Source organism: Oncorhynchus mykiss, chromosome 20, assembly GCF_057628025.1.
Source record: "Oncorhynchus mykiss isolate SJ-2025 chromosome 20, ASM5762802v1, whole genome shotgun sequence".
NCBI lineage: Eukaryota > Metazoa > Chordata > Actinopteri > Salmoniformes > Salmonidae > Oncorhynchus > Oncorhynchus mykiss.
In genome coordinates, this window is record NC_143041.1 from 3,406,001 (window position 1) to 3,430,119 (window position 24,119).

Sequence of the window (24,119 nt, forward strand, 5' to 3'; positions counted from 1 at the left end):
TAAACTCACCCCCCACATATAAGCAGTATGTGTCATGCTTACTATAGAAGATCGTCGTCTTAACTAAACTTTAGACAACAGAGTTACTACACCTGGTCCCAGGGATGATTAACTCTGGAAATTCCTTTAGTCTCTACTGAGTTAGATAAATCAGCTTTTAGTTTTCTTGCACCTTGTCCCACAAATAATCTTCAAAATGTTCTTAAATGTTATGTTTTGGTGCCGCTAGGGATTTGGAGGAAGAAAACACAAACCAAAATATAGTGGCTACCGGAGGTTACGTGAACAAAGTAAAAAAATGTACATATATATTTCAGATTTTCTCTCGCGACCCCATTTTCAAATCAGGTGACCCCACATGTGGCCGCGGCCCCTAGTTTGAGAAATGCTGCACTAGAGGGAACACATATTTTTATGGGTGGAACTACACAGTGTGTACAGCTAGAAACAGTTATTCTGACAGTTGTCATAATGGGAACCCTGGTTATAGTAGGTAGTTTAGGGTCAAGCAGAGGATGTGTGGATTAGTGGTTTTACGGAGGTTGTTTAGAGGTTGAGAATGATCTATGTGTCGGAGTTCGTGTGTGATCATGTGGCGATTGAATGAAGGTTTTTTGTGGGTTGTGAAGGAATCATAAAATACATTTAAGATGGTTTGGGTTGGGTGGGCATTGAACGTGTGGAAGTTGTTTGCAGAATAAAAGGACATACAGTAGCACAGCAGTTGTGTGGAGTTTATTTGGGGGAGTTAAGTCAAAACTGAAGCATAAGATTGTCAGCATGCTGCTCATGTTAAAGATGCTTCGAAAGCAATAAGGCCTTGGGGATACAGTATCTATCAGCCTAGTCTGGATCCAGCACCAGGGGCCACTCAGGATACTCCACAGAGGCACAGAAGGCTTTACAGATCTATTGGCAGGCTTTTAAGAGGCTTCCCTTCTACAGACAGCTCGCTTATCAATCCTCCGCGGCATCACTCTGCTTTTGCTGAATAGCAGTGAACTGCTGAACCGCAGTGTACAGAACAGAGTGATTACTCCAATGGGGATGACAGTGTGTGTATGTGTGTGTTTGTGTATGTGTGCGCGTACGTGTATGCACGTTTGGCATGTGAAAGTCAACCAGCAAACTCAACAACATTGATTAATTATTTAAAATAAAGCGTGACTAGCTATTAAAACGCATGGACACGTTTGCCTGTAAAACTATTTGTCCCTAACAAGATTAGTCCCCCAAAAAACATCAGAGAGACAAGAGAAACCAGGAGACACACAGCATCTGTTTACAAAAAACATCTGCCAAAGACGTGAGGTCATACAAGGGGGAAGACGTTTCCCTTAGTCACAGATCTAAGATCAGCTTTCCTTCCCCAAATAACCATACAGGGTTGATGTAAATCTGACCTTAGATCAGTGTCTAGGGATAATCATCATATGGCAGCAATAGAACCAGGGCGTGTAATTAAAGCTGATCCTAGATTAGCACTCCAGGTTTCGTTTGAACTTGAACTTGAGTCATCCTCTTTGACTGATAGTACTTAACACAGAAACAACTATATGAAATCAAATCAAACTTTGTCGCATGCGCTCAGATGATTTGTTGAGAGCCCAGAGACAAAAGTACAAAGGTATTTTATAGCCAAGATACACCCCTTTCAACCTACATGACGAACAACAGATACAGTGCCTTGCGAAAGTATTCGGCCCCCTTGAACTTTGCGACCTTTTGCCACATTTCAGGCTTCAAACATAAAACTGTATTTTTTTGTGAAGAATCAACAACAAGTGGGACACAATCATGAAGTGGAACGACATTTATTGGATATTTCAAACTTTTTTAACCTGTTATGGATGATGCGAATTTTCGCAGCTTTTTGTTAAAAATCGTGCAACATTTCAAAGTCCTGCTACTCATGCCAGGAATATAGTATATGCATATGATAAGTATGTGTGGATAGAAAACACTCTGAAGTCTCTAAAACTGGTTAAATCGGGTATGTGGCTATAACAGAACGTGTTTAGGAGTAAAAATCCCTGGTAAAACTGTTTACCAAAAACACAAAAAAAATATTTGTCCGCCATTCAATGTATTGTTTAAGGCGACCTAAAATAAATGAGGACGCCTACAGCTTCCACACGACGTCGCCATTGCTGTCATTTTCTGACTTATTTATCCTTGGTTACAACACGAATAAGCCCCTCCTTTCTTGAGGCGCACCACAGTATGTTGTGAAACTGAAAAAATGGACGATGATTTCCAGACTTGCTGCTATCGAATACAGATCGCCCCGTGATCAATTTGATACATCATTAACGTTTATTAATACGTAAAGTTGGTTTAGAAAAGTCGTTTGAAGTGATTTGTAAAAGTTTATAGGCGACTTTTGTAATTTTAAAAAGTGACGTTGCGTCTTGTAAATGGGCTTTTTGCAGCATCAGACTGGCCTTCAGCAAATGACATTTTGGGTATACAATGACGGATTTAATCGGGAAAAAGACCCAATTGTGATGTTTATGGGACATATAGGAGTGCCAACAAAGAAGCTCGTCCAAGGTAATGAATGTTTTATATTTTATTTCTGCGTTTTGGGTAGCGCCAGCTACCGCAAAATCTGTTGTTTAAGTGTCGTGCTGGTATTTTGGGGGGTGCATGCTATCAGATAATAGCTTCTCATGCTTTCGCCGAAAAGCATTTTACAAATCTGACTTGGTGGCTAGATTCACAACGAGTGTAGCTTTAATTCAGGACCTTGCATGTGTATTTTTATGAAAGTTTGAGATTTATCAAGTACTATAGGTGGCGCTCTGAAATTTCCGCTGAGCTGTCCCTGTGCAGGGACCACCTCCGTATCAAGATTTATTAACAAATCAAAAACTGAAAAATTGGGCGTGCAAAATTATTCAGCCCCCTTAAGTTAATACTTTGTAGCGCCACCTTTTGCTGCGATTACAGCTGTAAGTCGCTTGGGGTATGTCTCTATCAGTTTTGCACATCGAGAGACCATTCCTCCTTGCAAAACAGCTCGAGCTCAGTGAGGTTGGATGGAGAGCATTTGTGAACAGCAGTTTTCAGTTCCTTCCACAGATTCTCGATTGGATTCAGGTCTGGACTTTGACTTGGCCATTCTAACACCTAGATATGTTTATTTTTGAACCATTCCATTGTAGATTTTGCTTTATGTTTTGGATCATTGTCTTGTTGGAAGACAAATCTCCGTCCCAGTCTCAGGTCTTTTGCAGACTCCATCAGGTTTTCTTCCAGAATGGTCCTGTATTTGGCTCCATCCATCTTCCCATCAATTTTAACCATCTTCCCTGTCCCTGCTGAAGAAAAGCAGGCCCAAACCATGATGCTGCCACCACCATGTTTGACAGTGGAGATGGTGTGTTCAGGATGATGAGCTGTGTTGCTTTTACGCCAAACATAACGTTTTGCATTGTTGCCAAAAAGTTCAATTTTGGTTTCATCTGACCAGAGCACCTTCTTCCGCATGTTTGGTGTGTCTCCCAGGTGGCTTGTGGCAAACTTTAAACGACACTTTTTATGGATATCTTTAAGAAATGGCTTTCTTCTTGCCACTCTTCCATAAAGGCCAGATTTGTGCAATATACGACGGATTGTTGTCCTATGGACAGAGTCTCCCACCTCAGCTGTAGATCTCTGCAGTTCATCCAGAGTGATCATGGGCCTCTTGGCTGCATCTCTGATCAGTCTTCTCCTTGTATGAGCTGAAAGTTTAGAGGGACGGCCAGGTCTTGGTAGATTTGCAGTGGTCTGATACTCCTTCCATTTCAATATTATCGCTTGCACAGTGCTCCTTGGGATGTTTAAAGCTTGGTAAATCTTTTTGTATCCAAATCCGGCTTTAAACTTCTTCACAACAGTATCTCGGACCTGCCTGGTGTGTTCCTTGTTCTTCATGATGCTCTCTGCGCTTTTAACGGACCTCTGAGACTATCACAGTGCAGGTGCATTTATACGGAGACTTGATTACACACAGGTGGATTGTATTTATCATCATTAGTCATTTAGGTCAACATTGGATCATTCAGAGATCCTCACTGAACTTCTGGAGAGAGTTTGCTGCACTGAAAGTAAAGGGGCTGAATAATTTTGCACGCCCAATTTTTCAGTTTTTGATTTGTTAAAAAAGTTTGAAATATCCAATAAATGTCGTTCCACTTCATGATTGTTTTCCACTTGTTGTTGATTCTTCACCAAAAAATACAGCTTTATATCTTTATGTTTGAAGCCTGAAATCTGGCAAAAGGTCGCAAAGTTCAAGGGGGCCGAATACTTTCGCAAGGCACTGTATATAGAATGGGTCACAAGGTTAAGATTTGTATGAAGATACCATTAATACATAGCAGACCGTATCTGCTGTGTCAACAGTTTTCATTGTGTAGGGACCAGTACCTTGTCCACCAACTCCATACTGGAGCCATGTCTCCCTGGGCACGGTATAGAACAGAAACATTAACTCATGCTCTGGAATGCTCTTTAGGTTTTAAATCTCCTCGGTCAGTGTTATCTCCCAGAGGCCCATCCTCAGTAGAACACACACACAATAGTTATAAGAATCCTCTATTCTGTTGCATAAAACAACCGTTTGATGCAATAAAAGTATTATAACATAATCTTGCAATTTTCCACCATAACCCCTAGGCTAATGACTTCGTCATTAAGCTAATTGTCCAATCAATGAGACGAGATTGGAGATGTTGGTTAAAGCTGCCTTGCCTTGTAAAAAACACTCACACAATTTGAGTTTGCTATTCACAAGAAGCATTGCATGATGTGAACCATGCCTCGAACAAAAGAGATATCAGAAGACCTAAGATTAAGAATCGTTGACTTGCATAAAGCTGGAAAAGGTTACAAAAGTATCTCTAAAAGCCTGGATGTTCATCAGTCCACGGTAAGACAAATTGTCTATAAATGGAGAAAGTTCAACACTGTTGCTACTCTCCCTAGGAGTGGCCGTCCTATAAAGATCACTGCAAGAGCACAGCACTGAATGCTCACTGAGGTTAACAATCCTATTGTGTCAGCTAAAGACTTACAAAAATCTCTAGCATCTCTGTTGACGAGTCTACGATATATAAAACACTTAACAAGAATGGTGTTCATGGGAGGACACCACAGAAGAAGCCACAGCTGTCCAAAAAAAACATTGCTGCACGTCTGAAGTTTGCAAAAGTGCACCTGGATGTGCCGCAGTGCTACTGGCAAAATATTCTGTGGACAGATGAAACTACAGTTGAGTTGTTTGGACGGAACATACAACACTATGTGTGGAGAAAAAAAAGGCACAGCGCACCAACATCAAAACCTCATCCCAACTGTAAAGTATGGTTTGGGGCTGCTTTGCTGGCTCAGGGCCTGGACAGCTTGCTATCATCGACGGAAAATGAATTCCCAAGTTTATCAAGATATTTTGCAGGAGAATGTTAGGCTATGTCCGCCAATTGAAGCTCAACAGAAGTTGGGTGATGCAACAGGACAACGACCAAAAACACAGAAGTAAATCAACAGAACGACAGAACGACTTCAACAGAAGAAAATACCGCCTTCTGGAGTGGCCCAGTCAAACCCGACCAACCCGATTTGAGATGCTGTGGCATGACCTCGAGAGAGGTTCACAGCAGACATCTCAAGAATATTGCTGAACTGAAACAGTTTTGTAAAGAGGAATGGTCCAAAATTCCTCCTGACAGTTGTGCAGGTCTGATCCGCAACTACAGAACATATTTGGTTGAGGTTATTGCTGCCAAAGGAGGGTCAACCAGCTATTAAATCCAAGGGTTTACGTACTAGTCCCATCCTGCACTGTGAATGTTCACATGGTGTGTCAATAAAGACATGAAAACGTGTAATTGTTTGTGTGTCAATAAGGGACAATAACACTAAACTGAATCGTTATCTATAGACATGCTATTGGCCATGCTATTGATAATTTGAAGCAGAGCCAGTGCTGGTTACAAACACAGACTGTGTACAAAACGGCACCTTATTCCCTACAAAGTGCACTGGTGAAAAGTTGAACACACACTTACTATACATGTCAGACTTCATTTGACTCCTTGTTAAAATGCCTCTGAATGCACTATTTGGAATCAACCAAGTCATATGATAGCATGAAAGCACATAGAAGATCTAACCAAGGGGACCAGTTTGGGGGCGATTGAATTGAGTTTTCCAACACAAAAATTTAAATTCACATATTGGACAGGTTCCTAAACATTCTTCCTTAGTTTCAACCAGTTTTTCCTTGTTTCATGCCTAATAAGTGCAAACCTGTTATAATACAGTATCCTAGCTATACCTTACCTATTCTCCTTAACCCAAGTCATCTACATTCATGGCTTATCTTCCACCTAGTTATACATGTTAATAAATGCTGTAACTCGTGGCAGTGAGTGTCTACAGCTTGCCTATGACCTCAAACATGCATAAGTAACAGATAAATGTTTGATGTATTCATTTTTCCAGGCCTCTGGTTGTATGTATGTGTGTATCTGGGCCCTATAGGGGATGGTATAGCTGGAGAAAGGTGTCATTGCATGCCCTGACAGAGAGGCAAGGGAACAGCATGTACATACAAACCTGGGATGTTCAAGTGTTTTATAGTCTTTCGGACAGCAAGTTGACGTTTAGCATTGTAAGTACCCTTTAAAATGTCCATAGGCAATGAGATAGTTATTATTGCATTGAGGAAAGCATTGTAAAAATGTATCCACCAGAGGGTTGTAAATTAATAAAACTATCAGAATCAGCTAAGCAGAACAGGAGATTCATATTCCTGTTTATAACTGTTGCAGTCAGATTGGATACAGGTCTAATCCGTAACAATGATGAAATCATTTTATGAAGGACAAAGGAAACACCCTTGTGAACTGGCATCCCCTCAGGGTAGTCCATAGCCCTGTAATCTCAGCACACTGCCACAATGACATACAAACATGGTCCACCCACACAGACAGTGTTGTGAAGAAGGTGCAACAGTGCCTCTTCCACCTCAAGACGGTGAAGAAATTGGGCTTGGCCCCTAAGACACTTTACAGATGCACCATTAAGATCATCCTGTCAGGCTGTATCACGCCTTGCAGGCACTCCAGAGGGTTCTGCGGTCAGCCCAACGCATCACTGGGAGCAAGTTGACTGCCATTCAGGAAATCTACAGCATCTGGTGTCACATGAAGGCCAAGAAGATCATCAAGGACCTCAGCCACCCGAGCCACGGCCTGTTCACCCCGCTCTCATCCAGAAGGTGAGGTCAGTACAGGTGCATCAAACGCACCGACATGAAAACAGAGTCAATAACACCTGAGGAAAGAACCAAGGGGAGTGGCAGACATAGGGAAGATAATCAAGGCGGTGAAAAAGTCCAGGTGAGTGTCATGAGGTGCAGATGCGCGAGACGATGGTGACAGGTGTGCAGGATATTCAGTAGCCTGAGGTCGGAGAGGGAGTATACGTGACAGTACCCCCTCGCCAACATGCGGCTCCAGACGCAGGACGCCGTCAAAGGGCATGAGCCCGGGGATCAGGAGTGGACCGGTCAACCCTGCTGATGCGTGAGAACCTGTCACGCCAGCTGAGGCATGGGAACCTTTCGAGTCAGCTGGAGCGCGGGAACTTGACAGATCGGTTGAGGCAGGGGAGCCTGGTGATCATTCATGAGGCATGAAATGCTGATGAGCCGGTGGAAGCAGGGAAGCCTGGTGATCCGGTGGAGGCATGAAAATCCGACGAGCCGGCTGAGGCAGGGGAGCCTGGCAATCCGGCTAAGGCATGAAAGCCCGATGAGCCGGCTTAGGCAGGGGAGCCAGGCGATCCGGCTAACACGGAACCCAAACCGGCTGCGCGCGTGCGCTATCGTGCATACATTCATTTTGTCCCCCTACACCAAACGTGATCACAACACACAGGTTAAAATATCAAAACAAACTCTGAACCAATTACATTAATTTGGAGACAGGTCGAAAAGCCTTAAACATGTATGGCAATTTAGCTAGTTAGCTTGCACTTGCTAGCTAATTTGTCATATTTAGCTAGCTTGCTGTTGCTAGCTAATTTGTCCTGGGATATAAACGTTGAGTTGTTATTTTATCCAAAATGTACAAGGTCTTCTGCGCCGACAATTAATCCACACATTAAACTGTCAACCGAATCGTTTCTAGTCATCTCTCCTCCTTCCAGGCTTTTTCATCTTTGAACTTATATGGTGATTGGCATCTAGACGTTCATAGTACACGACGACCGGCAAAACAGTTCGTCTTTCAGGGTACCTGCTTCTATAAACCAATGAGGAGATGGGAGAGTCAGGACTTGTAGCGCGATCTGCGTCAGATGGCGTGCGCGAGCAGTGTGGGTGCAATAATTGAATAATATGGATTTCTACATTTATTTTGCGACGCTCGCGCACGCGACGTGTCTGGTCTGGTCAGCATGTAATGCATGAGAGCTGACGAGCCGGCTGAGGCAGGGCAGCCTGGCAATCTGGTTGAGGCATGAGAGCCTGTAGCAGTTCCCGGACCCGACGTCATTACTCTGACACAAAAAAAAAACACTTCCTGATGCTTCCCTTAGGTGAGGTGTTATTCTGTAACGAGTGCTCTGAGAGTCGGGAAGCAAGTTCAGAGTGTGTTTTAATAAATAAATGAAACAATGAACACAAAACACAAACAATGCAACAACAGAGTCAATAACAATTTAATATTTTTAGACTGGGCTGTATGCCCACATACTTCAGTATAGCTGCGGGGCTTACACAAGTCTGAATCCTTATATTCTAATTTTCTAGACATCAATGTACAGCAAAATTTGTAGATGACACTGCAGAACACCCGCCACATGGATATGCACACATACTCAGCTGTGGGGTTTACAAGAGCCGAATTTCATATAATTTTCAGACATCAATGTAGCAGTAGAACACATATCACTAATCAGAATATAACTTAAAATAAATCAATGTAGGCTGCAGCAGAACACACATGAGAATATATAGGCCTCCTGTATATGTGATAATATGCACATGCACCTTCACCGTACAGAACTTTGGAAGAAAAAAAAAACCTCCCACAATTACTCTCTCCATGTCAAGTTCATTTAACTCATGAGATTCAATTTCTTGCTCAAAGCTATGTGCGGGCCTTTCACGATCGTCGTAAGAAGCGGACCAAAGCGCAGCGTGGTGTGAATGCATCATTTAATAGATGACAAAAAAACCCGAAGTAAACTGTACAAAAACAATAAACAAATAACGACCGTGAAGCTATCATAAGAACTGTGCTGACACAAGCAACTAACATAGACACACAACATAGAATGCCCACCATGCTCACGTCCTGACCAACACTAAAATGAGGAAAACACACAAGAACTATGGTCAGAACGTGACAGGGCCTGTAGCTGTGACATTTGCCTCCTTCTAAGGCTGTTCTGAAGACTGGATGTAGTCTATTTTTTTATTTGAAGTGGTAACTATAACCTGGGTGTCCTCTTTAGCCTGTCTACAAGGCTTGCTGCCACCACATGCGCCTTGGTTCGGGCATGTTCTAAACCTTTTTTATGATGGCTCTGTTGTTGTTGTTTTTTACGCCTGAGGCATAGGATATTAAATGACTGTGGATTCCACCCACTCTATCACTAGTTTAATCAGTTTCTAGACCTAAGCTCACTACGTTTTTTCATGTTGTACAGCCCAACTTTGAATTTTGCATGACAAGCCAGGGGTTATACGTTTGCTTGTTCTTGAACTGCCAATTGCACCTCGTCGGTGGATGCATTGCATAAATTTTTATCAAAATCGATTGCCTTTTCATATCCATTTTTAATGTGACTTTCCCTAAATTCAAATTCAGTTGGGAGACGACTAGCTTGGGCTACGTGACGTGATTAAGTAGGGACCTCTTCACCAGCTGACCACCATTACCAAGACCTGTGTTAAGATCAGTTAATTACCCCACTGGCCCTCCCCATAACTGCTAAAAACAAATAAGAGAGCAGGTCTGGAATCAGTGTGGCAGGATAGGATGATTACACAGAAGGATCACCGCGCTTTATGATGGTCTTTCTGGGGGGCGGGAGAAGTAACGAGGAGGTAACTTGATTTAACGCTGATCGCTTTTATTAGAATGTCTACAGTGAGAACAGTTAAACAATTAATAAATCATGCCGTGAGAGGTGCCGGATCTGGGCAAATAGGTGCCGGAACAAACAAAGTCAAATCTGAGAGGTGCTGGATCCTGCCGGCTCAAATGAAGCACTGGCGGCAGGGACTGGAAGACTAGTCAGGATCGAGGCAAAGATGAACGGAGCAAAGTACAGAGATATCCTTGATGAAAACCTGCTCCAGAGCGCTCAGGTCCTCAGACTGGGGCGAAGATTCACCTTCCAACAGGACGACAACCCTAAGCACTCAGCCAAGACAACGCAGGAGTCTCTGAATTTCCTTGAGTGGCCCAGCTAGAGACCGGACTTGAACCCAGCTGTGCAGCAACGCTCCCCATCCAACCTGACAGAGCTTGAGAAGATCTGCAGAGAAGAATGGGAGAAACTCTCCAAATACAAGTGTGCCAAGCATGTAGTGTCATACCCAAGAAGACTCGAAGCTGTAATTGCTGCCAAAGGTGCTTCAACAAAGTACTGAGGAAAGGGTCTGAATTTATGTAAATGTGACATATCAGTTTTTATTTTAAATGTACCTGTATTTGAAAACACTTCTAAAAACCTGTTTTTGCTTTGTCATTATGGATATATTGATTGATGAAGGGAAAAAACGATTTAATTAATTTTAGAATAAGGCTGTAATGTAACAACATTTAGAAAAAGTCCAGGGGTCTGAATATTTTCCAGAATGCACTGTGTGTGTGTGTGTGTGTGTGTGTGTGTGTGTGTGTGTGTGTGTGTGTGTGTGTGTGTACAATACCCGTCAAAAATTTGGACACACCTACTCATTCCAGGGTTATTCTTTATTTTTTATTACTTTCTACATTGTGGAATAACGGTGAAGTCATCAAAACTATGAAATCATGTAGTAACCAACAAAAGTGTTCCTTCAAGACTGTTGGAAAAACATTCCAGGTGAAGCTGGTTGAGAGAATGCCAAGTGTGTGCAAAGCTGTCATCAAGGCAAAGGGTGGCTACTTTGAATAATTTGAAATATAAAATATATTTAGATTTGTTACACTTTTTTTTGGTTACTACATGATTCCATTTGATATTTCATAGTTTTGATGTCTTCACTATCATTCTACAATGTAGAAAATAATAAAAACAAAAAAAAAATCTAGAATGAGTAGGTGTGTCCAAACTTTTGACTGGTACCTATATACATTTTTTTATACTCCGGACTCGGACACTAATCACCGTAATATTTCTATACTTTTACTTTTAGATTTGTTTGTGTTGTTATGTATTGCTGCACAGTTGGAACTAGGAACATAAGCATTTCGCTACACCAGCAATAACATCGGCTAAATATGTGTATGCGACGAATACAATTTGATTTAATTTAAAATTCAGAGACACACACACAAACAAACACACACTCACAAACAAACAGACCCCTGGATTTCTGTTTTCCTCCAAGCAGCTAGCCTAAACTCTTTCCTGGATTTATTGTAGTGGCTGTCACTTCCACGTGTGCCGGCTATTATAACAAGAAGATAATGTCAGCCTAAAAGCATCCCTTTCCTGACTAGCGGAACACACGCTGTCCCCAGTCCCACGTAAACCCAATATAACATTCGTATTTACAATATTTGGCTGTCTGAACCATGCCATTCTAGACTGCATAGCCAACGTAAGTAGAATTATTTAGTGATAATGGACTTGTAAACTGTCTGTAGTAGAATAGTTTAAAATAGAAGTTCCACGCAGGAGCGCCTCACCAATTTTCCTTGCGCTTTTTGCCGTAGCATTTTCATGACAACAGTGTGCACATAGAGCTGCTGGCCTTTGAAGACGAAACACACACTAAAATCCGAAATAAATTATTGCTGTGTTTTGTTGTTTGGTCTAAAAAAACATTGGAGCAATGGCTACATTTTAAATGTATGAAAAGCAAAGCACAGCTACAGCTCTGGATTGTCAAACAAAGGCAGAACAAGTGCCCTGTCTTTCAACGTGACAAGCGCAATAAAGAACGTCCAAATCCGATGTCATCACATACCTTCTTCACAAAGAGGTCTTCCAATCCAAGTAGCAAACTCCAGACCGGTTTAGCATGTTCGTTTATGTAGCAGCCGAAAGATTATATGTTATTCAGAAGACTGTGCAAATCAAATAAATAGCCACTTTAGAATAGCTGTCATATTAGTCCCTAAAAAGTACATTTAACATAACCGACATGTGAAAATCAACAGTCTAATTTTCTCAGCACAGTATATCCCGCTATTCTTGAGCCCACGTTTCACCCCTGAACGGGTTTAATCCCCACGGCTCAGGGTCAACATATGCACATGATCTCAAACCCTTATTTCAATGTTTTAATTGCCTTGCCCACGGTACCATTTCTAGTATTGAGATAGGGACCAGAGACGTACGTCAGATTATTCATATTTCAAAATGCTTAATTAATGTAGAATTCATATTATAGCCCCCTGCTCAATCTCTGTCATGATACACTTTAAAGTCATAACACTGACGAACATATATAATCATTTGAACCCTGCATGATTCAAACACGCCGAGTGACACGTCAATGCAAAAGCTTTATGCAGGTATTTATGCAAGGCATTTCTTTGGTATATGATGTTATTTTCCCTTTTCCCAGATTTTGGCAAATGTTGATAGCTTAGAAAACCCTTGCATTATTGATGTATATACACTGTTTATGCTAGATGTCCTCTAATGTATTGTAAAAACAAATACATTATATGAAAAATGTGGCACTATGTAGGCCTAATAAAGTATAAACTACACCCACGAACATTAAATCTACCCCAAGCATACCCCAATGTTTGCATATTTTGCATTACTCATCTCATCTGTATATACTGTATTATATCCTATTCTATTGTATCTTAGTCTGTGCCTCTCTGACATTGCTCATCCAAATACTCATTTTTCTTCATTCCATTCCTTTACTTTAGATTGTGTGTATTGTTAGATACTACTTGTTAGATATTACTGCACTGTTGGAGCTAGAAACGCAAGCATTTCGTGCAATAACGTCTGCTAAACAAGGGTATGTGACAAATACAATTTGATTTTAAACGGTAAGAAATTCGGTAAGAAATTCATACTTAAAAGTGATGCTCTGTTGATGGTTTTCTTGTAGAGGGAAAAGCGTATTTCTTAAATCTAATGTCCTTTACCCAGATCAGTTGTTTTTTTCGAAAGGTGCACGTTTGCGTAGTGCCGCTAGATGACAGCCGATGTCTGCAAAATAAAACGGTTAGGCGGGACAGTTCATTTTGGCTTTGTTTCTGCGACGCTGGGATATTCATATAACATAAAATACATGGAATATAAATATAAATACATTCTACATTTCACCGGTATTCGTAAAACATGTGTTTATGTGAGTTTTTTTTTATTTGTTATGTTTCGTGTGCCTATTGATAGGTTGTGTAAACGGTTGTTGCTCAATAAATTCGATGTAGGCTACCTGTATCAATAGTCATATAGAATAAAATAAAATAAATTGTAAAACAAGAATAATTTATATTTATTTTTTATTTTATTTATTTCACCTTTATATAACCAGGTAGGCTAGTTGAGAACAAGTTCTCATTTGAAACTGGGACCTGGCCAAGATAAAGCATAGCAATTCGACACATACAAAAACACAGAGTTACACATGGAGTAAAACAAACATACAGTCAATAATACAGTAGAACAAAAGAAAGCAAAAAGTCTATATACAGTGTGTGCAAATGAGGTGAGGTAAGGCAATAAATATGCCATGGTGGTGAAGTAATTACAATATGGCAATTAAACACTGGAATGGTAGATGTGCAGAAGATGAATGGGCAAGTAGAGATACTGGGGTGCAAATGAGCAAAATAAATAAATACATACTGTATGGGGATGAGGTAGGTAGATTGATGGGCTCTTTACAGATGGGCTATGTACAGGTGCAGTGATCTGTGAGCTGCTCTGACAGCTGGTGCTTAAAGTTAGTGAGGGAGATATGAGTCTCCAGCTTCAGAGATTTTTTGCAGTTCCTTCCAGTCATTGGCAGCAGAGAACTGGAAGGAAAGACGACCAAAGGAGGAATTGGCTTTGGGGGTGACCAGTGAGATAGATATACCTGCTGGAGCGCGTGCTATGAGTGGGTGCTGCTATGGTGACCAGTGAGCTGAGATAAGGCGGGGCTTTACCTAGCATATCAGTATGCACAATGTAATACAATAATAGAAAAGCATATTTTTGATATATAAATTGATTTATTTGTCTTTAATAAACAACTTCAGAAAATATACAGTGCTATTTATGTTTGTTAATAAAAGGTTGTCAATTTCAACTGATAGCAGTTGTGTAAAACAATTACAATAGATTTACAGTGCACCGTGGGAAACGTAGTTCTAATGGCCATATTCCCGAAGGAATTATACGCATACTGAACTTGCTTTGGCCCCTTGGAGATTCCCTTCCTGTGGTGTTTGATGTAACGTAGGCTACATGGTGACTGTATTCAGCACCTAACCTAACTCAATGAATGATAAATGAGAGCTAGTAAAACAAATAGCTCAAGGATGCACTGGAGTGAGAAGGTAATATTGAACAGTGTACTGTCTTCGGCAGCTGACGCTCGTCAAAGTGCCATTTCTGAGATAACTTCTCATTTGGCTCATACAGAAAAGTAAACACGTTCGAAAATCAAGAAAGGACCAGCTTGTCGTCAACCTCACATCACCAGCTACGTGTTTTGAGGTAAGAATCCTTTCGACGTAGAATCAGAAACAGAAAGCCTGTGACAATATCGATTATGTCCATATATATTCGCGGTATACGGTTGTCTTTGTTTACAATTGTCCCCCGGCTTCCTTGTCTCCCGCTGTCCCGCGTCATCCCAGTATGGGATTTCTTGCTGCTACATTGTAGGCAAACTGACAAACTCGTGCTGCTTTCTTGTGGAACTTTGTTGCGAGTTATTTTATTTGGCCGCGGTAGGAACATGATGACAGGTGAACTAGCCATTGCTCTCTAGCTTTTCCCTCATGGCTGTGAGCAACATAGGATCTGGTTCGACTGTCTGTCTGCCTGCTCTGTATGGCTAGTCTAGCATGCCATAGAGAGGAGTAGAATAGACTAGCCTGTACTTCATTCCTAAACGCTAAATGGAAATAAAATGTGACATGGCCTATGGAAGAAACGTTATGCTTTCCCAATGTGTATGCGTCTTGCACTTTTAAACTGATGTTTAAAGACTGCACTGTCGTAGCCATAATACTTTGTCTACTGAATGCAGCTTTCTGGTTGTGTGCTTGGGAGATGAGGATTAAAACCACTCTTATGTCAAAGCTTGTGTTATACTTCACAGTCAGGACAACTTTCCATGCTGGCAACCTAAATGTAAATCATATTTATGCCATTTGCCTCACTGGGTGGAGACAGATTGTGCTTTCGTTTGACTACTGAATGAACTAAATCTCTTGCTGGCACTGACTCTCTCAAATGCGCACTCTCTCTCTGTCTGTCTCTGTCTGAGACCCAGCTGGTCTGCCTCACTGACAGGTGTCTACAGGAACAGGTGCATTGTAACAAAGGGTTACAGTACTGTGTGTGTGTGTGTGTGGGGGGGGGGGAGAGATCATGCTGTGTGGGGGGTGGGGAGCAGTGGGGGGGGAGATAGAGAAAGAGTTTATCTTTGTGCCATTGGGGAAGTGTGTTGTGTAGGCTATAGCTTTTGATCGACACAAATGTCAGTATCATGTTTTACATTTTCATACAGTAGGGCTTTGCAATGTAAATGACCCAGTATTTGACAAGTCGGACCAGTTTGGGTTCTTCTTTCAATACGTGGCAACAGGAATAGGTCTTCCACAGAGGCCCACGCACACAGAGAGAGATAATTACTGTAAGCATCAGACAATTATGGGCAAGCCGAGTCACCACTCCCTGTTCTATTAAACCAAAAATATAATATTAGGATGAGCAATGTCGGAGTCCAGAGAGTGTGTATGTATATATATATATATATATATATATGTATATGTATATATAATATATTTATTTACTTATTTATACCCCAGACTCCAACATTGCTCGTCCAAATATTATATATTGCTTAATTCCATTATTTTACTTTTAGATTACTGAGTATTGTTGTGAATTGATAGATATTGATAGATAAGCATTTCACTACACCCGCAATAACATCTGCTAAATATGTGTATGTGACCAATAAGATTTGATTTGAAACTATGAAGAAGAAAAAAATATGTATATATATACAGTACCAGTCAAAAGTTTGGACACACCTACTCATTCAAGGGTTTTTATTTATTTGTACTATTTTCTACATTGTAGAAAAAAAAAGTGTTGAACAAATCAAAATATTTTAGATTCTTCAAAGTAGCCACCCGTTGCCTTGACAGCTTTGCACACTCTTTGCATTCTCCCAACCAGCTTCATGAGGTAGTCACCTGGAATGCATTTACATTAACAGGTCTGCCTTGCTAAAAGTTCATTAGTGGAATTTCTTTCCTTCTTAATGTGTTTGAGCCAATCAGTTGTGTTTTTTTCTTATACACGATTCCATATGTGTTAATTCATAGTTTGTCTTCACTATTATTGTACAATGTAGAATATAGTCAAAATAGTCAAAATGTAGAAAAAAACCTTGAATGAGTAAGTGTGTCCAATCTTTGGACTGGTATGTGATGCATAGACTTTATGACTTTATGGACAGTATGTGGATCGAATATTTAGTATATCTGTAGAATACGTAGAATATACAGCAATATTTGAATAACACATAGTATATACATATGACATGAGAAACTGTGTGTAAACATTATTAAAGTGACCAGTGATTCCATGTACATAGGGCGGCAGCCTCTAAGTTGCAGGGTTGAGTAACCGGGTGGAAGCCGGCTAGTGACAGTGACTAAGTTCAGGGCAGAAGCCAGTTAGTGATGCCTATTTAACAGTCTGACGGCCTTGTGATAGAAGCTGTTTTTCAGTCTTCCTGTCCCAGCTTTGATGCACCTGTACTGACCTCGTCTTCTGGATGATAGCGGAGTGAACATGCCATGGCGGTTGATGTCCTTGATGATCATTTGGCCTTCCTGTGACATCAGGTGCTGTATTTTTTTTTTGTTTTCCTTTATTTAACTAGGCCAGTCAGTTATGAAAAAATTATTATTTACAATGACAGCCTAGGAACAGTGGGTTAACTGCCTTGTTCAGGGGCAGAATGACAGATTTTTACCTTTTCAGCTCAGGGATTCGATGTCCTTCAGGGCAGGCAGTGTGCCTCCGGTGATGCGTTGGGCAGACCGCCAGTCATGAGTAGCCTAGCCTACTGCAATTTATTTAGAACAATACAAATAGGCTACAGTATTTGTATCGTTTTTATCCGTTTTGATCTCTTGAATGCAGCCCTTCGCGTTCTCTGACCATCATGCCAGTGCGCATGCGCGCTGCTGATTCGCTGTAATCCTCCTTTAGGCAGAGATTGCATCTGCCTCCACTGCATTCATCAGAGAGGGAGAATTAAACCCCATGGGGAAAAATATATGCATATAATGGAAAACAGCCCCCGGTGCAAATACATACTGTGTGCCCAGGATACAGCATTGCAGTATGGGTAGTCATTTATTTCTGAAGCGACAACGGGGCCGAAACGAGGATGTCTCATAGAAGTCAACGAGGATCAGCGTCATAAAACACCGGAATTATGAGATGAGCTCACGAGAATGGACCGGGAGGTAGAGAGTGGAATTTGCGTCTCCATTCTGGATGAGACTGTTTAGTTCAAATTTCACGTTTTTAATAGCCTGTTATTTCGGCTCAGTCCCTTCCATCAATACCATTTAGTCAGCTCCTGAGTTAGTCACTGGAAACTGGCAGATTTCTACAGTTGTAGCCTACATGGTTTACTCTGAACTCGCCCGTTTTGCAGCTCTGGCACCGACGGTAATTCGATACATTGTTAAATGTTACTGCACGCATTTGTAGGCAAAGCTTTACCACATTGTAGTTCGCTACACATTTTAATGAGCAAGGCTGTATTGGCATGAACAAAATCTGTGTCATTATCAATATTGGCGCGGCTCGTCTGATAGTTAGAGGCTACCCGTCCCTATTGTAGAGACTTGAGCTTTTTTATGTCGATAATAAGGGAGATTGAAATAATATAAGTGAAGTAGTAATAATTTCGCGTGTTGTTGTCTTCTTTGGAATAAAACATGCATGTGTATATAATTAGACTTCACGCCTCCGTTGGACTCCTCACCCGGAATGCACCATCGTAGTTCCCCCTGGCATACCGACTCGCTATGACAGGTTGGCACACGTACAGCCTACTGTACCCACAGATGAACCACCAGACCGGCCGTATCATCAACGGGATCATCAGACTGAAGTGAAGCTCCGAATAGGCTACCCGACATCTCCCGTGTTGTAACAGGGCCGCACCGGCAAAGGACTGCATACCATTAGGGGACAGTCTGCTAAAAAGGTTGCACTTGTCGAATATGTGTTAGAACTTCTCTGTCCGTTGGGATTGGGAGCAGTAGCCTATTCCAATTTCCATTGTGGCCCGTTCGTGTTCTACACTGCGCTCTATGCGCACACACGTTGTCTTTGGGTTGTGTTCGATTTCAAAGTTCATGTTTGTTTTAATGTTCAAGTAGCTTGCTATTCGGGACATTGCCTCAATCAGAGTTGTCAGTTGTGAATAGTGCGACTTGTCAGCCACAAAGAAATGGTGGTTCGAGTGTTCTGCTGTAGCAGCTAAAGGCAAGTGTCAACATTTGAAGGATGAGCCTTGGATATTCATTCAGAGCTTCAGTCAGTGTGGCAGCAGTGCCTGCACACAGAATCACTCACATTCTGAGACTGCTTCTCAGATAAACATTACAGTAAAAAACTAAATTAGTTTTTTACTTTAGTGTATTCAGATATGTGTTGAGTTAAAAGCTTATTTAAAGCCATATTAAAAGTAGGAAAGTATTTGAAAATAGCAAAAAAAATGTAGGTTGTTACCCATGTCATGGTTTGGTTTGAATTTGACAAACTCATTCTGGCTCAAGTGCTAAAAAAGAAACGCCCCAGACATCTGCCAGTCACTTTTCAGTTCCCATTCGGTTATGTTTTTTTATTCCTGTTTTGTCAACCACAACAAACAAAAACAGTCGAGTGCCTGAACTGTGCCATATTATCTCAGAGATGTTGATTGACGGAGGACTACGTCATCTCTGTGTGTGCCTCTTCCACTGCCTGTGTCCATGCGTGACACAGGATTCAAGCATGCTGGACCAGGTATGAGACTGCACATGCCACGAAGGAACACTGCAGGCAACATGGCCCACATAGTTAGTTAAGAAGGCTATGACAGAGAGAATTAGTACCCACTTCAGAGAAGAGAGGAGTATGTGAGTTATTTTCCCGCAGACTCAGTGCCACATTGGAATCAGTGCTCGGGGCAACCAATTACAGTTTTGATTGAACACGACTTCCTGCTCGCTGTGGGAAATCCACCTCGATCTGGACTTTGAGACTTTGTCGTATTCCACTTGTTTTTTTGATTACTCCTGATATCCTCGTTATTGCCTTTTCCATTCGATATTTTTGGATATAGCCATCTTCAAGCACATTTGGAGTCACTTAACAGGATGAAATCTGTCCCTTTTTTAAAAATAGGGGTTGTTTCGAATCGTGCCAGTTGGAAGTTTGGCAGGACTAAGAACACATGAGCAGGGTTTTCATCGGGCCTAGACTACCTTTATCCCCACCCTTAAACTGTAATCCTGAGACTGAGACATAAGGCACTGTCACTCCTCTACTCCCTGTCCCACACACTTTGCGGGTTCAACGGGCGAGAACCCCAGTAGACTGAAAAAGTTGTGTCGCTGTGGTGATGGGGAGTTCTGCCTCCTCTCTCACCGCAGAGACCGAGTCGGACCACGGGTTCCGGAGCACCCCGTACCCGTCGTCGCCTCCTATGGGCTGGCTTAGGAACAGCCACAGTAGCCCGGTGTGGGGCACCACCTTCATTACGCGCCAGCAGCAGCAGCCACCACATCCATACAGAGAGCGCAGGTAAGAGCCAACACTTCAGTCCACTGCACCTGGGCGACAGGGCCAGACTGGTCAGGCCTGTTGATGGCCAGCAAGCAGAGAAATGGGCCATGCTCTGCAACACTAGGGGTTGTATTACACAGGGATGGATGTCACTGGGGGTAGTTAGAGCAAGCATAAAGGACAGATTGCTTTGTTGTGCAGATCGCAATATTGTGATGTGTGTTTTATTTGAGTCATATTCTAAGGGTGTTTTGACATTTTTAGTGTGGCAATTCTCAGAGCTCTCAGATCCACTTTAAATCGGACACCTGCCGCTGCCTTAGACACAATTTACTGTGGACTATTATTTCATATTCAAGCCTTTTCAATGAAATCGCTTTATATGCACTGACAATGTTATAGTATCATTAAATCTTACACAATATTATTAAATCAAAAGTATGGTTCCAAATTTGATCTAAACATAGTTCCGCTTTGATATTTTGATATCCAAAATCCACTTGTGCTGGATTTGTCATCTGACAATCCCACCTGTTAGTACCTCCTCCAGCTCTATGCGCCGAATTGGATTGGTGTACCAAGTTGATTGCACCCATGGCGTGACCTAGGCACGAGCGACCCAGGCACAAACTCTCTCGCTGGGTGGATTGGGGAGCTTGTATCATGGCAAATCCTTTGGAGGGCGACCAGACCAGGAGACTTTTGATTCCATGACATCGTCTTCGCTTGAGAGCACGCGATACACTGGGCTCTGTTGTTTGATGCCCGTCAATGTGCTGTCCGCTAACAGAAGGCAGAGTCTAGGTGTGAAATGGGTTTGTATGTCAGTTCTCCGGGAAGGAGAACAGTGGAGCTGCTATCGGCTTCCTCCTCTGGTGTATTGAGGTTATTGCTGAGTCACTACAGGCATCAAGTCCAGTTGTTAGGTATTGAGTTTCAGAAAGTCTATCAAATATCCTTACAATGGATGCCATTGTTTATTCAGCGTGGGCCTCCTCTATCTCTCATCTCTTGCTACTATTGTCTGTGCTTGTCAATACTTTGCAATTGCCCTTCAGTTAACAGTCAAACTTTAGAATCTCTTGGAGAGGTCTTGTAGGGTTCTGATTGAACTGTGCATAAGGTAGGTTGTGCCTGCCTTTGGCTGAAGGAAGTGCCTGTCTTTATTATTAGTAGGCCTATTTTATACGAGTGATGATAGAAAGTGCTGTCAGTATCGGTTTGCATCATCATACACTGAACTCCTTTATTGTTTTGGGAGACCCTCTTCTGCTGTGTTCATGTGCATCCCCATAGCAACAAGCCTCTGTCTCCATCACCAATCAGACTCCAGCCTCAGTCAGCTGAGCTCATAATACACAAATGCATGAATGCACATCTCACCACAAGTACAACCACTGCTTTTGGTAGCGGCGAGGGTCTGCTTACACACACACACACAACGCACTCACACGCAGATCCTCAAATGACACGTCTTTTAGGAGTGATGTGCAATGATGCTTTGAGTGTACTCACACACACTCTCACCCCACACACATACACACATTCTGCATGAGTCTAACGAGGTTAGGCAAGCCTAGCTGAGCCGTGACAGAGCATGAAATATAGAAACAACAGACTGCTGTGAGCTCAGCTTAGGTTTGGTGATTCATGGTGAGGGTTTACTCCCTTAATATAGCCCTAGTGTCTTGTTGCACCACACGGAACTCTTTCTCCGGCTGTTTATCCCAGCCCCTGAAAACTGGCAATATGTCTTGTCCTTGTGTATTCTTTTTTTTAAATTCAGCTTCTCCCAGCAGTGACTCATTGGTCTTGGGAAGGGTCTGTGTAGTGAATCAGTATTTCTTCACTTCACAGTTTTAGGCTTGCTCAAGAAAGCAACCAAACATGTAAACTAGCTAGGTCTGTCCTTCATGTCTTAAAGTAATGATGGACTGTTGTTTCTCTTAGCCTTATTTGATATAAATGGGCAATCTTCTGTATACCACCCCTATCTTGTCACAGCACAACTGATTGTCTCAAACACATTAAGAAGGAAATATATTCCACTAATAAACTTTGAACAAGGCACACCTGGTAATTGAAATGCATTCCAGGTGACTACCTCATGAAGCTGGTTGAGAGAATGCTAAGAGTGTGCAAAGCTGTCATCAAGGCAAAGGACTGCTATTTTGAAAAATCTCAAATATATAAAATATATTTTAATTTGTTTAACACTTTTTTGGTTACTACATGATTCCATGTGTTATTCCACAGTTGTGATGTCTTCACTATTATTCTACAATGCAGAACATAATACAGATAAAGAAAACCCCTGGAATAAGTAGGTGTGTCCAAACCTTTGACTGGTACTGTACGTCCCGTAGATATTCCTGTTTGTATCTCTAACACAAACAGGTGAGTGTCATGGAAACAGGTCTCTAACGAAACATAAACATTTACCATTTCCTGTAGCCTATATCAGGTATGAAGAATGTTTTCCCTCTTTTCGTGATGGTTCCAGGAAATGCTAAAGTGTGTTATCTAGGAATAAAGCCTGATGCCAAGCTGATCTTTCAAGGTAGTTTCACATAATCTCAGGGCTAGCCTTTTTCCCATTATTTTCCCATAAATTCAACTATGCTGTACTGACTTTATGGCCAATTCCCCCGGCCCCTCCTGAAGTTCCTGTCTGCTGGTCCGTGGTTGTTTCCTATTGCAGGCGTCTGTGTTTGTCCATGCATGATGGATGTGAGCGTTTACCATGGCTCCATTCCATTGGCTGTTCTCCCTCTAATTGGATTAAAACTGATCCACATGGATTTGGCTAACATGCGTTGTGTCTGTGTTTGTCTTGACTTATTTCAGTGTATCTTCCCAATTAGGTCTATTGCCTGTGTGTTGGGCAGGCCAAGTCGGGACACTAGTCTTGAAGTGATCACAATGGATTTAGCACGCATGCACAGTTTTGTGATGCATTGTTGTAAGTGGATTGACACACCTGAAGTGTTGGTATATTTTCATTAACGCCATCTGTGATATGATTTTGGAGTTTCCTCCCTCTTTCCATGGAGATCATAACATACAGTACCAGTCAAAAGTTTGGACACACCTACTCATTCAAGGGTTTTTCTTAATTTTTTACTATTTTCTACATTGTAGAATAATAGTGAAGACATCAAAACTATGAAATAACACATGGAATCATGTAGTAACCAAAAAAAGTGTTAAACAATTCTAAATGTATTTTATATTTTATATTCTTCAAACTAGCCACCCTTTGCCTTGATAACATATTTGCACACTCTTAGCATTCTCTCAACCAGCTTCACCTGGAATGCTTTTCCAACAGTCTTGGAGTTCCCACATGCTGAGCACTTTTTGGCTGCTTTTCCTTCACTCTGCGGTCCAACTCATCCCAAACCATCTTAATTGGGTTGAGGTCGGGTGATTGCGGAGGACAGGTCATCTGATGCAGCACAATCACTTTCCTTCTTGGTCAAATAGCCCTTACACAGCCTGGAGGTGTGTTGGGTCATTGTCCTGTTCAAAAACAAATGATAGTCCCACTAATTGTGCCTTGATTTCTAAGTAAATCATAGACCGTGTCACCAGCAAAGCACCACACAGCCTCCACATGCAGAGATCATCCATTCACCTACTCTGCGTCTCACAAAGACACGGCGGTTGGAGCAAAAATCAAACATTTGGACTCAACACAGGACAGATCTCCACCAGTCTAATGTCCATTGCTCGTGTTTCTTGGCCAAAGCAAGTCTCTTTTTCTTATTGGTGTCCTTTTGTAGTGTTTTTTTGCAGCAATTCAACCATGAAGAACTGATTCACGCAGTCTCTTCTGAACAGTTGATGTTAAGATGTGTCTGTTACTTGAACTCTGTGAAGCATTTATTTGGGCTGCATTTTCTGCAGCT

The 24,119-nt window shown here is 41.8% G+C and overlaps 1 protein-coding gene across 2 annotated transcripts in view; it reads left to right on the top strand.

Moving 5' to 3' along the window:
• Positions 1-13,912: 13,912 nt before the first annotated feature.
• Positions 13,913-24,119, top strand: part of LOC110498718 (calpain-15) — a 109,547-nt gene continuing 99,340 nt past the window's right edge. Inside the window, exon 1 of one of the 2 annotated variants that reach the window (XM_036955590.2) lies at positions 13,913-14,889. Coding sequence is in view for 1 of the 2 variants with exons in the window: in XM_036955589.2 (XP_036811484.2) it covers positions 20,045-20,226 (182 nt within the window). In the remaining variant the exon portion in view is untranslated. Of the gene's footprint in view, positions 14,890-17,606; positions 20,227-24,119 lie in introns of those variants that run through there. The other variant, XM_036955589.2, reaches the window with a different exon arrangement.